General features: G+C 41.3%; 1 protein-coding gene across 6 annotated transcripts in view; it reads left to right on the forward strand.

The window, feature by feature from the left end:
• Positions 1-321: 321 nt before the first annotated feature.
• LOC115019214 (actin-binding LIM protein 3-like) overlaps positions 322-13,507 on the forward strand; it is a 44,208-nt gene continuing 31,022 nt past the window's right edge. For 4 of the 6 annotated variants that reach the window (XM_029448661.1, XM_029448656.1, XM_029448658.1 and 1 more), the window contains exons 1-2: positions 322-624; positions 3,799-3,963. In XM_029448661.1, the coding sequence (XP_029304521.1) occupies positions 606-624; positions 3,799-3,963 (184 nt within the window). In that variant the 5' untranslated portion in view covers positions 322-605. The remainder of the gene's footprint in view (positions 625-3,798; positions 3,964-13,507) is intronic. The other 2 variants (XM_029448657.1, XM_029448659.1) reach the window with 2 other exon arrangements.

Here is a 13,507-nt window from a genome sequence, read left to right on the forward strand (position 1 = left end):
TGGGGTTGCAACATAACCATAGAAATGGGCTACGTTCAGGTTCGGCTGGTTGTTTTCACCGGTAGTTTGGAGCACAGACGCTATGCGGCGCTCTCGCACCGTGAGAGGAGCTCGTCCTGCCCGGTTGAAAGACAGCTCTGACAGCTCCGAATCTGTGGAACACCTTCAGAAACTCACCACCCAGCATTTCAGCTTTCCCCACCGGAGTGCACTGACTGTCCAGGGAGGTATGGACGCCTCTGCACCGGACCAGACGACCGCTGGGGTTTGTTGGGTTAGTGAGGAGGAGGCTGAAGGCGCGAGGAGGAGGAGGAGGAGGAGGACTGAACAGTCAGTTTCGATTTAATTCCTCAACCGGCTGCCTTTACGCAGGGTGGAGAGGTTCAGCAGTCTGCAGCCTGGCTGGCAGTGTAATCCGCTTGCCGGGAGGAGCAGGGAAAGCCCTCACCAGACGCAGACGCAGAGAGAGAGGGAGACATTTAAGTCGGCCAGAGACAGAGAGAGTTGACTGGAGTGCTTGGTCATATTTGGAGCTTTTGTCCTGCTGCTGGAAGCTTAATTGAACTGACAGATACAGACTCTGAGGATCATTCACACTTCACATCATGAGTGGACCGACAAATGGTAAGCAGTGTGTGTGTGTCATGTATGTAAGTGTGTGTGTGCTGGTGAGTTTAAGGTGCACACGTGTAGGCTACGTGTGTCTTCATGTGAGTTTGTCTCTGCTCAATCTTTAACATAGTGTGTCCTGGGAGAGTTTAACCTGAAGTAGACATAAACAGCCCTTCATTGAGGTTATTGATCAGTGACTCACTTTTGGACATTGCATTTCATCATGCCATTAGCCGGCTCTCTGTCAATGAAGGTTAAAGGCAGGCTGATATTGTGTATTGAGATCTGATTGCATTCATCAGTATTTGCGTCATTGTCAGTCTGTGATGATTGGCATAGATTTATGTGGTTCCGATAACAACCAGGGATTACTCCACTGGAGAAATTCCCACAGTCATCCATTGTTTTATTTAATGCATTTGTAAAATTACACCTCCAGCATTTTGTTTTGTGGGAGGAATCAGTACTTCATACAATCAATGGTAGTCAAATAAGACAGTCAGAAGAGCCTGTGACAGCTACTTAGATATTTTGTAGGGAAGTTAGGAACCCCACTGTTTTTTGTTTGATAGCTGGGAGAGAAAGCAGCACATATTTGGTCATCACTGCGCCAGGCACATATTAAAATGTCCCAATATCTAAACATAGAAACACATAAAGCAGGTTTTTTATTAATATGAAACCACTAAATCTCCAAATCTGTTTTCCCAAAATAAAAAACAAAGCGTCTCTGCAGACATGACACAACACTTTCCAGTAAAAGAACATCAAGCAGCTACTCACATGTCTGAGCAGCCATTCAGTTTTATACATCTCACCTGAGGGAGATATTAACCCTTATAAGGGCTCCGCCGCGGCTCCACTCTGATACAAATAGGACCGTGTCAGTGCAGCAGAGGGGCCCAGGCTGAGCGACTGTAACCCCAAAAATCTCCCTCAGAAAAGAGGAGGATTATCTTTTTGGCTGACTGGTTTGGTTCACACTATGGGAGACTTTATTGTGTTTTTATCCAAGCTGTTTATCCACAAGGTCAAAGGTCAGAATACATATGTGTTGCTGTCAAACAGTGCAGACTTTGAAGCCACTCGAGGGAGAAATAGAGGGGACATTATATTTCACTTTCTTTAATGGAAATTCAATCCATAGTGTCAAAGATGTTTTGTCTGACCTTCTGTAGCACGATAAGGTCAGCAAGACCTTTGTTTGATACCTTGTTCTTAACAGCAGTGGTTTTAAGGATAATCTTTTAGATGTTCCTCTAATATTTGCTTTTTTCATGCAAATGATTGGAAAGTTGTACCTGACGTCAATAAAACCGGAAAATACTTTGACTGACTTCAGGCAGATATGCCCAACATGGTGGTCAGACATCTCCATGGGGTTGCAAAATAGATCTTAAGGGTTACGACTAAAGAGATTTGTGAAGCAGTATACAACCTATCCACACACACAAAAAAACACACGCACACGCACACGCACACACACACACACACACACACACACACACACACACACACACACACACACATACATTGAGGCACATTTAGTACACATTGTGCCACCTTCATCAATTTCATAAATTAGAACAAACCTACTAATAATAGCAAACACACACAAAAATAACACATTAAGGCTTTCTCTCTCTCTTGCACATACACACACACACACACACACACACACACACACACACACACACACACACACACACACACACACACACACACACACAACACACACACAAACACACACAGGTGGCTTTCTATGTCTGTTGTTCCAGTCCCTGTCCTGCCATCTGGCTACAGAGCCAATGCCAGCTTTTTTGGTACACACACACACACACACACACACACACACACACACACACACACACACACACACACACACACACACACACACACACATTGTCAATGATGATACAATTTGTTAGGAAACATTTGTGTCCCAGTTTTACCTTTTTTTCTCTCCTGAAAACATTTATAGAACCCAAAGTCTCTCTGTCCCTCTCAGCTTAACCTGCCCACATGTTGGGCTGATGTTGTCATCTGATTGCATAATACTCAGGGAGGCAGCAGCATTAACTGTAATGTGATTGAACTGAGCAGTATACAGTAAAATTGATTAGATTGTTGCACACCGGTTAGAGGTCAGTTGATTGTCACAGGAAATCAAAATCAATATTGATCAAATATGCTGTCAGTCAGTGGAATTAATAATTACTGTCCTACCATGACACACACAGAAGTGTGTGTGTGTGTGTGTGTGTGTGTGTGTGTGTGTGTGTGTGTGTGTGTGTGTGTGTGTGTGTTTCGGACAGTGTGAAGAAATTATTTATTTCTATAAAAGGGATTTGACCAGTTTCATAAGTGAGGATGAAAGAGATTCAAAATTCAAAACTTTATTGTCATGTGCACAAGTTGCAACATACAATGCAATTCTTAGTATGCTGTCGTCTCTGATTGCCATAAGTATAAACATAAATAAGTCCTAAAAATGCACAGTGTACTACGTCAATGTAAATGTGTAATAGTTATAATAGCAAATATTTTCCATTGCAGCAATAGTACACACTTGTAGTGTACAGTATATAAGTAACTGAATATTGTCTGACTACTATACTATAAGGACACCAGCAGTTTGAGATGTCGCAGCCAGTTAGTGTGTTTCTTTTTCTACACCTGTCTCTTTCTTAAGCCTTGTAATGAATAAGTCTGGCTGATCTCCCTGGCAGAGTAGCAAGCCACTACTAGTTAGTTACAAAGTCAATCGCTAAGTCTTCTTTGTCTCCTCTAAACCTTGTGTGTGTGTGTGTGTGTGTGTGTGTGTGTGTGTGTGTGTGTGTGTGTGTGTGTGTGTGTGTGTGTGTGTGTGTGTAAAGGTCATGGGTACTGATGTTTGAGAATTAGTCAACTTTTTTGTTTCTAGTTATAAAGAAGACAAACCTGAGCAGCTGTTTTCTAATTCATTATACCATTACACATTAAAGCTTGTGTTGAGCTGTCACATGTTCCTGTAACAAGACACCGAGAAAAACAAATATGCATCCGATCCTTTATCTTTTTTGTGGCAGGCATTCCACGTTTGTTATCACTTTGATCAGAGGTTTGAATTCAGTTGAAAGAAAGACGACAGGAAGGCCTTCAAAAATGACAATACGTGACATGTCTTTGATCCTCTCCTCTCCCCAGTTCAGTACCAGTCAGGTCTTTATGGAGGAAACAACAACAGCAGCTCTCCTCTCTCCAGCCGCGGAAATTCGGCCATCGTGTGTGAGCGCTGTGGGGAGGTGTGTCGTGGGGAGGTGGTGCGTGTCAAAAACACACACTTCCATGTTCACTGCTTCACCTGCCAAGGTAAAAAAAGCCGCCACACACCCACACACACACAAACATGCTTCCGTATATTCATTAACACCTCCTCACGTGCACACACATCCGCTCCCATTCTCCACACACACACACACACACACACACACACACACACACACACACACACACACACACACACACACAATGTTTCATATTCATTTATCTTTCTGTCTTTCCACCCCCATCAATTTGCATAATTAAATATTAAATAATTACCCGTACTCAGACAAGAAGGAACCGGCGCAATTGAATCAATTATAGCTTCACTGAAATAGAAACGGAACTATGACTCCACCGAGATCAAAGTCCATCACAAACTGTTTTATAAAAGAAATACATTCAGTCATTGGACGGCACCGTCACCCGAGACTCAAGGTGACATGTGATATCTCCACAGTGAACCGGAGGTGCGGACATCTTTGATCTTTTAAACATTATAGAAGTTTTTCCTAAGTATCCCAGCAGCCACTGTAGCGCAATTACGGAAGTCCACTGGGGATCAGTGCACATCTCTAAAGAATAAGAAAAAGAGGCTGGAATGAGTGAGGTTATTATGCTACTTACACCCGATGCTTCATGCATTTAGGGCAGATCAGATAGCAAAAAGGCTGGTAGTAACCTATAAATACAACCAAGAAAACCAGAGATGGATATGCAATCTGATTGCTCAAGAGACAATGTGTTCCTCAGTCCTCCTGCTTTTTCATCTTATTGTTAACATACTTGAAAACATTAATGGTTCCATTAAGTCACAGAGAATTATCCCCGCTGACTCTATCTGTAAAGGAATAGTTAAATATTTTGGAAAAAATACACATATTGGCTTCCTTGCCGAGAGTTAGATGAGATAATTCATACCACTACGCTAAATACAACGCTAGAGCCAGCAGCCGATTAGCTTAGCGTGTGTGTCCGTGTGTGTATGTGTGTGTGTGTGTGTGTGTGTGTGCTGTGTGTGTGTGTGTGTGTGTGTGTGTGTATATATGAGTATTTGTGTGTCTTTGCATGTTTGAGCTCCACCGGTGAGCAGGTGGGACAGAACGCACAAATAGAGGTCTGGAGTCAGCAGCTGGCTTGGCAGTGCAGTCAGCAGGTTTTCAGCCCGTAGTCAGACTCCAACCAGCTAACCTTCTTTCACCGGCCAGGACCCACACAGTCCCAAAGCGTGCTGCAAGACAACACTGTTGGCTCTGTTTGATCTGCCAGTAACATCGCCTGAATGCACTCAGTCACAAAGCACCAGAAAGAACAGGGTTTTCTTTTTCTTTTATATCATGCATCATTGCAGATCTTAAAAATAACCTGAGCTGAAATAACAGCTTTTGATTGTTTGTTTGGTCGAATAATTGCTTGTCTAATTGACTGCACTCATTCCTTCTGATGGGACACAAGCTAGACTTATTGATGGAAGTGCTCTTTCTCTTTGATATCAAAGTATTTATTATTATGGACAATTGATCTTGCAAAGTAAGCTTAATGACTTTTAGCTAATGGACCTGAGTAGACATCAGCTGATGAAGTGGGCAAGAATGAAATCGTCAGCTTTTAGTACACAGGCGTCTTATTTTTTCCTTTTCGTTCCTCCCCCGCTGTGTCGCTCTCTTGTCTCTCATGCTTTGTGTGTAGCCGTGAATGTCAGAGAGTTACAATGCGTCTTTGTTTGGTTAACAGTGTAATCTCATGTTAGTGTGGCTATTTGGGATTAAAGAGAGATTGTATTTGGAGAGAGAGGAGAGGAGATTTGGAATAAATGAGAAATAGAAACAGATGAGCGGAGTGAGATAGACGAGACAGCAAGCCGCCTGTATGTTGCCTGTTATTGGGTATTGCTTAAATTAATTATAGTATATCCTGTTTTAGCGTAGGGTAGAAGCTATATCTGATACTTTCTGATAGCCGTACGTGATGTGCGTATCATTACTCTCCTTTAACACATACACTTTGTTGTCATGATGTCAATAAAACATGTCTTAGGTGTGTTTGAAGACCTTGGTGTGTTTGCTATTCAATGTTAACTATAAGGCTGCTTTAAGTCAATTGGTTGGTCCACCACTTCGGTCCACTTGAAACATCTCAACAACTATGGGATGGATTTCCATAACATTTTGTACGGACATTCAAGGTCCCCAGAGGATGAATCCTACTGACTTTGGTTTCGGTTTACATTTGTGGTTTTGAGTGAAATGACTCAACGACTCGGATGGATCGTCGTTAAATGTGAGACAAACAGTCATAGTGTAAATGTTTTTGGATATTGAGACATGCTTTAGCTTCACGTTAAACTAAAGTTTAATGTTTTAAACCCTCTTGATTCAGGCCCTTGTGGATTTCATAGAAATGTGTAATTTGTGAAGTAAAAAAAGTGGTTTCCTTCAGGGATGAGCGATGTGGATAGAATCACTGCATATGTAATGTTATATCTCAATATTGATATATGTATCATGATACGGTCAACAATCTGTCAAATCAGTTGAGAAATGATACGGCAAAGTCTTTGTTGGTAGAGTGGACAACTTTATCGTCTCACCATCGCAGAATGCAATGAATGACATTTTCAAGGCTGATCTCTGAACTCTGCAAATAATATATTTGTGCTCTCATAAAATCTCTTTAAAGCGAATGATGCCAGCAAATAATCAGGCGTAACTCCTCAATTTCACAGACAAATTCAAACGATGTAAAACAAAAAAAAAGAAATCCATATTGTCTCACATGCTTGCAGTATTTATACAGACCACTCCATCAGTTACACTGTAGACTGGTTAGACTTTCCCCTTTTCTTCTTCCCCCTCTCCTCTCTGATCTGTCCGTCCATCCTGATCACACTAATGCAAATGCGGAGGAAATCCATCCCATGTTGATGATGCGAATAGATGAGGGAAGACAGTGACAGGACGGCAGACGTGCGCTGGACGGGCAGATCGATAGCCTCATTGATACCTCCCCTGGGTCCCCTCGTCTCTTCCTCCACATCCTCATCCCTTCACTTTGCTCTCTGCTTCCCTTTCTCCTCGCATATGATGCCTTCTCTTTTCCCTTTTCCACTAATCTCTCCCTTGACTCCCATCTTGGCTTTCTTCTCTTTTCTTCTCGTCTCGTCTCGTCTCGTCTTAGCCTTGTGTCTAAAATAATCCTCTCCTCTTTTGCACCAGAACATTGAACCCTGTACATCATCTGTGACCTGACAGCGTCTCCTTTTGTAAAGAATGAACTCAGTAATTACAGGGAAAAAAAAGACAAATACCCCAAGTAGTCGGATTCTTTCGTGGGATAATTGTCAGTTAAAGAGTCTCTCCTTGAAGGTGGTGTACAGGTGCACACTTAATGTATTTGGATGGATTGTACAACTGCAGGGTCTTCACCTTCTCAGCAGAATATAAAACAGAGTTGTATGATTCTTATTACCTAGTAAAGCTTACTGCAAAGCCTGACCCACTTTGGTTTGAAACAAATGTGTGTTTCAGTGGTGAAACAAACCAGGAGCAGTGTATTTTATCAGTAGTGTACTCTCAGCCGTGCAGACAGTCACGGATGGCTGTTTCTTCAGAAGAGACTTCAAGGACAAACTGTGAAGAATGAACCGCTGTATCAGCTCAGCTGTGCAGCAGCTCCTTTGTGTGTGTCCTTGTCTGAGCATGTGCACAGGGCTGGTGTGTTTCTGTGCACGCTTGTATGTTTGCTTGCGTATCTGGAAGCTAAATCAGAAAGATGAGACAGTCAACATGTGCATCAAGCCTCCAGGAGTTCTTGTTTCTAGCATCCATCTTCATTTATGTCCCTTTAAAAAAAAAAAGTTCATTCCCCAGACCCTTTGCTTGCGCCGCTGGCAATAAGCAAAGAAATCATTATCTGTTGTCTCTCTGCCAATTGTGTGTGTTTGTGTGCATGTGTGTCCTGAAGCACTTCAATGTAATAGGCTACAAATCACTGTTAACAGATGTAAAATAAACATATTTAAATACTTCAGTTCCTCCGATGAACTGCAGCTGAACCTTCCCCCCTGATGAGCAGAAGGGAGGGGAAGTGGGAGGGTGGTGGCGAATACAAACTCATGGAGCGAGTGAGGAAGGGGAGGAGAAAGAAAATGCATTAAGCATGATTTTATTTATTGAATGATTTGCATTTATTTTATTTATTTGTGACCTAAAATGTATCTTCTGTTTGCTTTCTCTACAAGCCTCCTCCAACGTTCCCTTCTTCTGGGTCCATAGTGGAAACTTAGAAGGATCTTTCACTTTTTGCTAAAATTAAACATGGAAAGAAAACTCCACATAATGTCTTTAACATATCACAATCAATATAAAGTTATTTTTCCCCCAGAAATATCTGTTTATCACATGGCAATCACATAAATAAGCAAAATGGACGTGCAAGAAGTTTAGTCAAGCAGTTAATCTTTTGGATGTTCATCCCTGAATACTTGCTTTCTATTCTTTTTGCAACATCATTGTGGGATGTTAGAAGCTGTGGTCTAGAATTTCTGAAGGTTCAAGGTTTGTTTTAGAATATTTTGCTTGTTTGCTTGCTAACCTCAACCTTGAGCGTTTGCCAGCATCACAGCACTCGTGTTTCTTTATTGTTCCTAAATTCATCAGATTCATACTATTGCTTTTTTTTCTTCACAGCACTCAGTTTGAGAAGCAAAAAGCGTAACAAACTCATAATATCAACAATAGCTTTATTGCAACCGCTCTGTGCCCCCACTTTGGGAACCATCTTAACCTGCGTTCATGGCCGAGGCATCACCTTCCTGTGACTTTAAACTTGTTATCAGCAGAGTGAGAAAAGATGAGAAGAGCCCGCCTATCGTCCTCAAGTGTGTGTCTGGGAGAAACGGAACAAAACTTGTTCAGACTTGTCGAGTGATAACTGAACCCCAAACTGCAGCAGTGATGGTGTCGTTTACTTTTTATTGAGCCGCTATGACGGCTAACAAATTAGCAATTTCTCAGTCATTATATGACCTGAATTATTTCCCCTGAAATCTCTTTTGATGGTTATTTCTGTCTGGTGAGAATAAATTATACCGGTCCCTACACAGACTGAGTATGGATGTACTGCACGGTGAGACAGATTGAAGGCAGGACGACTCTCTAGATGGTTGTAGATGGTCATAAAAATGATGTTACTCTTTCTGCCAGGGGATCAACCGTCCAGCGCAAATGATCCCCAGTGAAGGGGGAAATCGCCCAAATCCATGATGTCAATTTCGCATTAATGAAATGTGCATGTTACTGTGTGCAGGACTCTGCTGTTTCTCAACTTCATCCGTCAGGCCAGTGCTGATTCCGCACACAGAAAAGAGACTAAATGTGGAAAACAGAGTTTGGGGCAACAGGTGGGGTCAGGGTGAGGTCATCGGGTCTGGCATGGAGGCGACTGACTTGTCTTTGACCTTTTTGAACATTGAGCTTCAGTCAGCAAGTTCAAGGAGCGGCGGGAAGATTTGTATCGACTGTCACTGAAAGACTAAAATGTCATGTGACAGAGAGGGAGTAATGTATGGCAGCAGCAGGCACATCATTTATATTATAGGAGTTCTCTGCTGTGGCATTTACTGCTTCTATTATTAATACACTGTACATTTGCAAAATGAAATCTTTAGCTTCATGAAATTATTTATGCTCAGACACTTTTGATGTCATTCCTGACAGGTCGGTTTGTTTTGAGAGGAATTGTGATCTCATGCTCTTCATGTATGATTTGGGGATGATAACAAACATGCCTTTTTGCTCACAGTGCATGTTGAAACGCTGTCACAGCCTGGGACATTTTGGGATGAATCCGTTCCTATTTACTTTATGTCTCAAAGAAAAAAAAACCTCTACATCGTATCTGCTGAGCTTTGCTAATTCATCTTTCATCTTTGTTTGGAGCAACGTTTTAGCAGTAAGACCTGAAATAGGTTAATGTCCATCTAATAAAGATGCACTGACAGCAAAGCAGAGTCTTGCACAGCTGCGCTTTGAGCTAAATGCTAACGTCAGCATGCTAATATGCTCACAATGACAATACTTGTATGTCCTAATTCTTATCAGGAATAATGTTTACCATCTTTATTTAGCATGTTAGCATGTTAGCATGCTAGCGTTTGCTAATCAGCACAAAATTCAATCTCCTCACTGGTTGTACTGACTGAGTCCCATTTGCTCTGTAGGTTTAAAGTTTCTCTACCGGTGTCGATATGTGTCGGTGTTTGCGTATTCGACATCAATTGTTTTCTTTCGAATTTGTTACGTATCTAATCTAGCTTGTTTTAGGGGAGTGCACTGACACCTCCCCCTTCAGTAGAGGACTGAAAACAACTTAACACAGATACAAGTCAGTATATTAAAGGTCAGATATTTTAGGGGACGTGAAAATAAGAAAAACACATTTTTGAGTGGAGGGGATCTTTAATGACACTTTTACATTTTGACCTGATTATGGCGCTACATGAAAAGTCAATATCAGTTATTACAGTTAATCCTCAAGGAAATCTGCACGACATTTCATTGAAATCCGTCCAACAGTTATTTTAGTCTAAACCAAAGTGCCTTCCCTGCAAACATGTTGCGAACACCAGTGAAATGAGCATTAAAACTCTCCAGCGGCAAGCAAATCACATCAAACTTATATTGAAAATGACTTGATGGTGTTGCTTGTTAAAATCATCACATCAAATATATCCCAGCTGAATATTAAAATGGATATCAAATCATCGTAGCCAGTGTAAATGTCCATGCATGGATCTTCTGTGAAAATCCAAATATACCAGAGGTCCCTCCAGAGACCGTCCAAGCGCTCAACTGCTCCCATCGCTTTCCTGTTTGCCTCCACATCTTAATGGCTTTCCATTTAGACAGTGATGAATGTGTGAATGTTATCAGCAGAGTGAGAAAAGATGAGAAGGGGGCTATCGTCCTCAAGTGTGTGTCTGGGACTAACGGAAAGAAAAGTCCATCTATATGTGAATGTGGGTTGGCTGAAAACCACATAACTCCATCTTTTGTAATCCCAGTGGATCAAAAGGAAAAAAGGTTAGGGTATTTTATACTCAACAACAAATGAATGTGGCATACACGTGTGTGTATTAATATGTTGTGTGTGTGTACAGCACATACAGCAGTGCGTTTGTGTGTTAGCTGTAACTCTTCCACTGTGAACAGCTTTATTCTCTGGCAGACTGATAAAGGTCAGGCTGGCATTTTAAAGTTGTGCGACAGCAGCTTTGCCACAGCAGGGACACAATATCAGAGACAGAGAAAAACAATAATACTGTACAGCGTTTCCCATGTTCGAGAACCATAGTTTTCTTTCCTATATGAATGATAGTGTTTGAAAACAACATCCTTCGATACAAATTTCTAAATGTATACTGCAAACGGACTTTCAGATCTGTGTCGTGCAGGTGAAAACTTAATTTAAATACAGTGAGGATTGTGTAGGAGACTTAACAGCTTTCAGCCACCAATGTAAACGTAAACACATAAGGGACGGGTATATACATTCAGGAAATACATGTTTATATTTATCTATCTTATAACATGTCTGTACAAGTATGTATTACTTGTACAGACATGTTAATAAGATTTATGTATTTTATTTATTAGTTGTTATCATCAATTTATTTGATGATTGATGAGTTGTGTGGCTTTTGTTTTCCGACGAGGACTTCCTTGCGATGTCAGAGTCGGGAAACATGTCCGCTACACTGCGACTGAAATCATCGAAGAAGCTGAAGGCTACATTATTTTTAGCGCAAAGCATCGACATCTTTCCCTCAGCTTTGGTCACTTGGTTTACCTCCGACACAGTTCTTATCACACATGAAGTCATTGACAGTGTATGTTTTGTGCCTCGTGCTTGTGCTTGTGATTGGATGATTTTTCTTGCTGGTGAACATCGCTTATTCCGCCGTGTGCGATGCTAACATCTGAATGACACACTTTACAAAAAGCACGAGTTTGCCCGACTCTGCTTTTTATTAAATAATGGAAGGTCTCCCTCTCATTTGGTACTTACATAAAGTTTTAACTTGTTTGGCAGGTACAACTGCATCTCCATCTATCTCCCGTTCACTGTGACTCTCATCCATATGTTTTCGTCTTCTTATGTGTTATTGTTCCTGTTTTCTTCTTCTGTGTGTTTACGGGCAGATAACGTTTTTCAGCTAATGTTAAACATAATACTGCCACCTGCTCTACCGGAGGCCACTTTACACTTTTTTTGAATTAGGCCTTTTTTTTTTGAAAGGTTAGAAATATGGGATAATTACGGGAAAAACGGGAGGGTTGACAGGTATGGGTTAGGGTTAGGGTTAGGGTTTAGGGTTAGGGTTTAGGGTTAGGGTTTTCCTGGAGTAATTCAGCAAAAACAGAGTAAAAAAAGGAGAGAAACCAAAAGACTGGTTTGAAATTGAACCACATTGAGACAATTACAAAATCAGCCTTTTTTATATTGTTTTGTGGTTCTTCTCTTGTCTTAATGCCCTGTGTGTCTCTAGCAAAGCACTCTGAATTGCCTTGTTGTTTAAGGGGTGCTTTACAAATAAACTTGCCTTGACTAGACTCTGTACTGTTTACAATTATGGGGCTCTTGGCAATAATGATATTTTTTATGGTCAGCAGTTAGAGGATGTAATGCAGTGAACAGCAAGTATACCATGTTAACATCTACATGATATTACTTTTTAAATGGATTGAAAGCTACCATGACATGACTCCATGGTCTTTGGGCTTCATGAAATACTTTTTTCTCTAAGTTTGAAAAGGAATACAGTTAAATGAAATGTTGCTTGACTGTCCGAAGGTTGGCTCCAATAGACGTATACATTAGCTGCCAGACGGCTTGTCTTGCTCCGCAGAGTCTCTCTCTCTGGCTCTCTCGTTCTCTGTATGAGCCACTTAACACACTGGCTCGGATCAGATCAGATCCATTCACTCCACTGGGTTTAGAGCCATTAGCTTAATTAGAGACCAGACATTCAATTCACTGTCAGATATGTTGATCCATTGGCTGCCTTTCAAATGTCTAACTTTCAATACATCCAGGTTGTATTATGGTGCAGTTTATAGCTCCACTAACTGAGCCTGTTCATCATACTGACAGCATGAGTGATTCCATTCATTTTGCGGACATGCATGAAAAACAATGTGTAGCTTGGTTTTGGCTCCCGGATGGCTGCTTTAAAGTCTGAAAAACACAACTGATAGGAGCTAACAGTAATGTTCCAGTTGTCGGAAATTTAAACTGAAACGTCCCCTAAAGTCCAATTTCCGACTCACCAACTCTGACCTCGTAATCCCAGTTTGCTGCACTGCGCATCAACTAATTAAAATCTGTATTAATATACTGTTTATTTAGCACTTCTGTCTCACACACAGTGCTGTCTGTGGACATGTTGTTACAGTGTTTATATGCGCAAAATATCGCGTAATGCGTTGTTACCAACTGGTATTGCTAACAATGGCTAACATAGCTAACGATTTGTTGTAGTGGAACGTGGTCAACTCGAGTGTGACGTCATTCCCAGCTCTGATTTCCGACT

This window comes from Cottoperca gobio, chromosome 14 (genome assembly GCF_900634415.1).
Source record: "Cottoperca gobio chromosome 14, fCotGob3.1, whole genome shotgun sequence".
Lineage (NCBI taxonomy): Eukaryota > Metazoa > Chordata > Actinopteri > Perciformes > Bovichtidae > Cottoperca > Cottoperca gobio.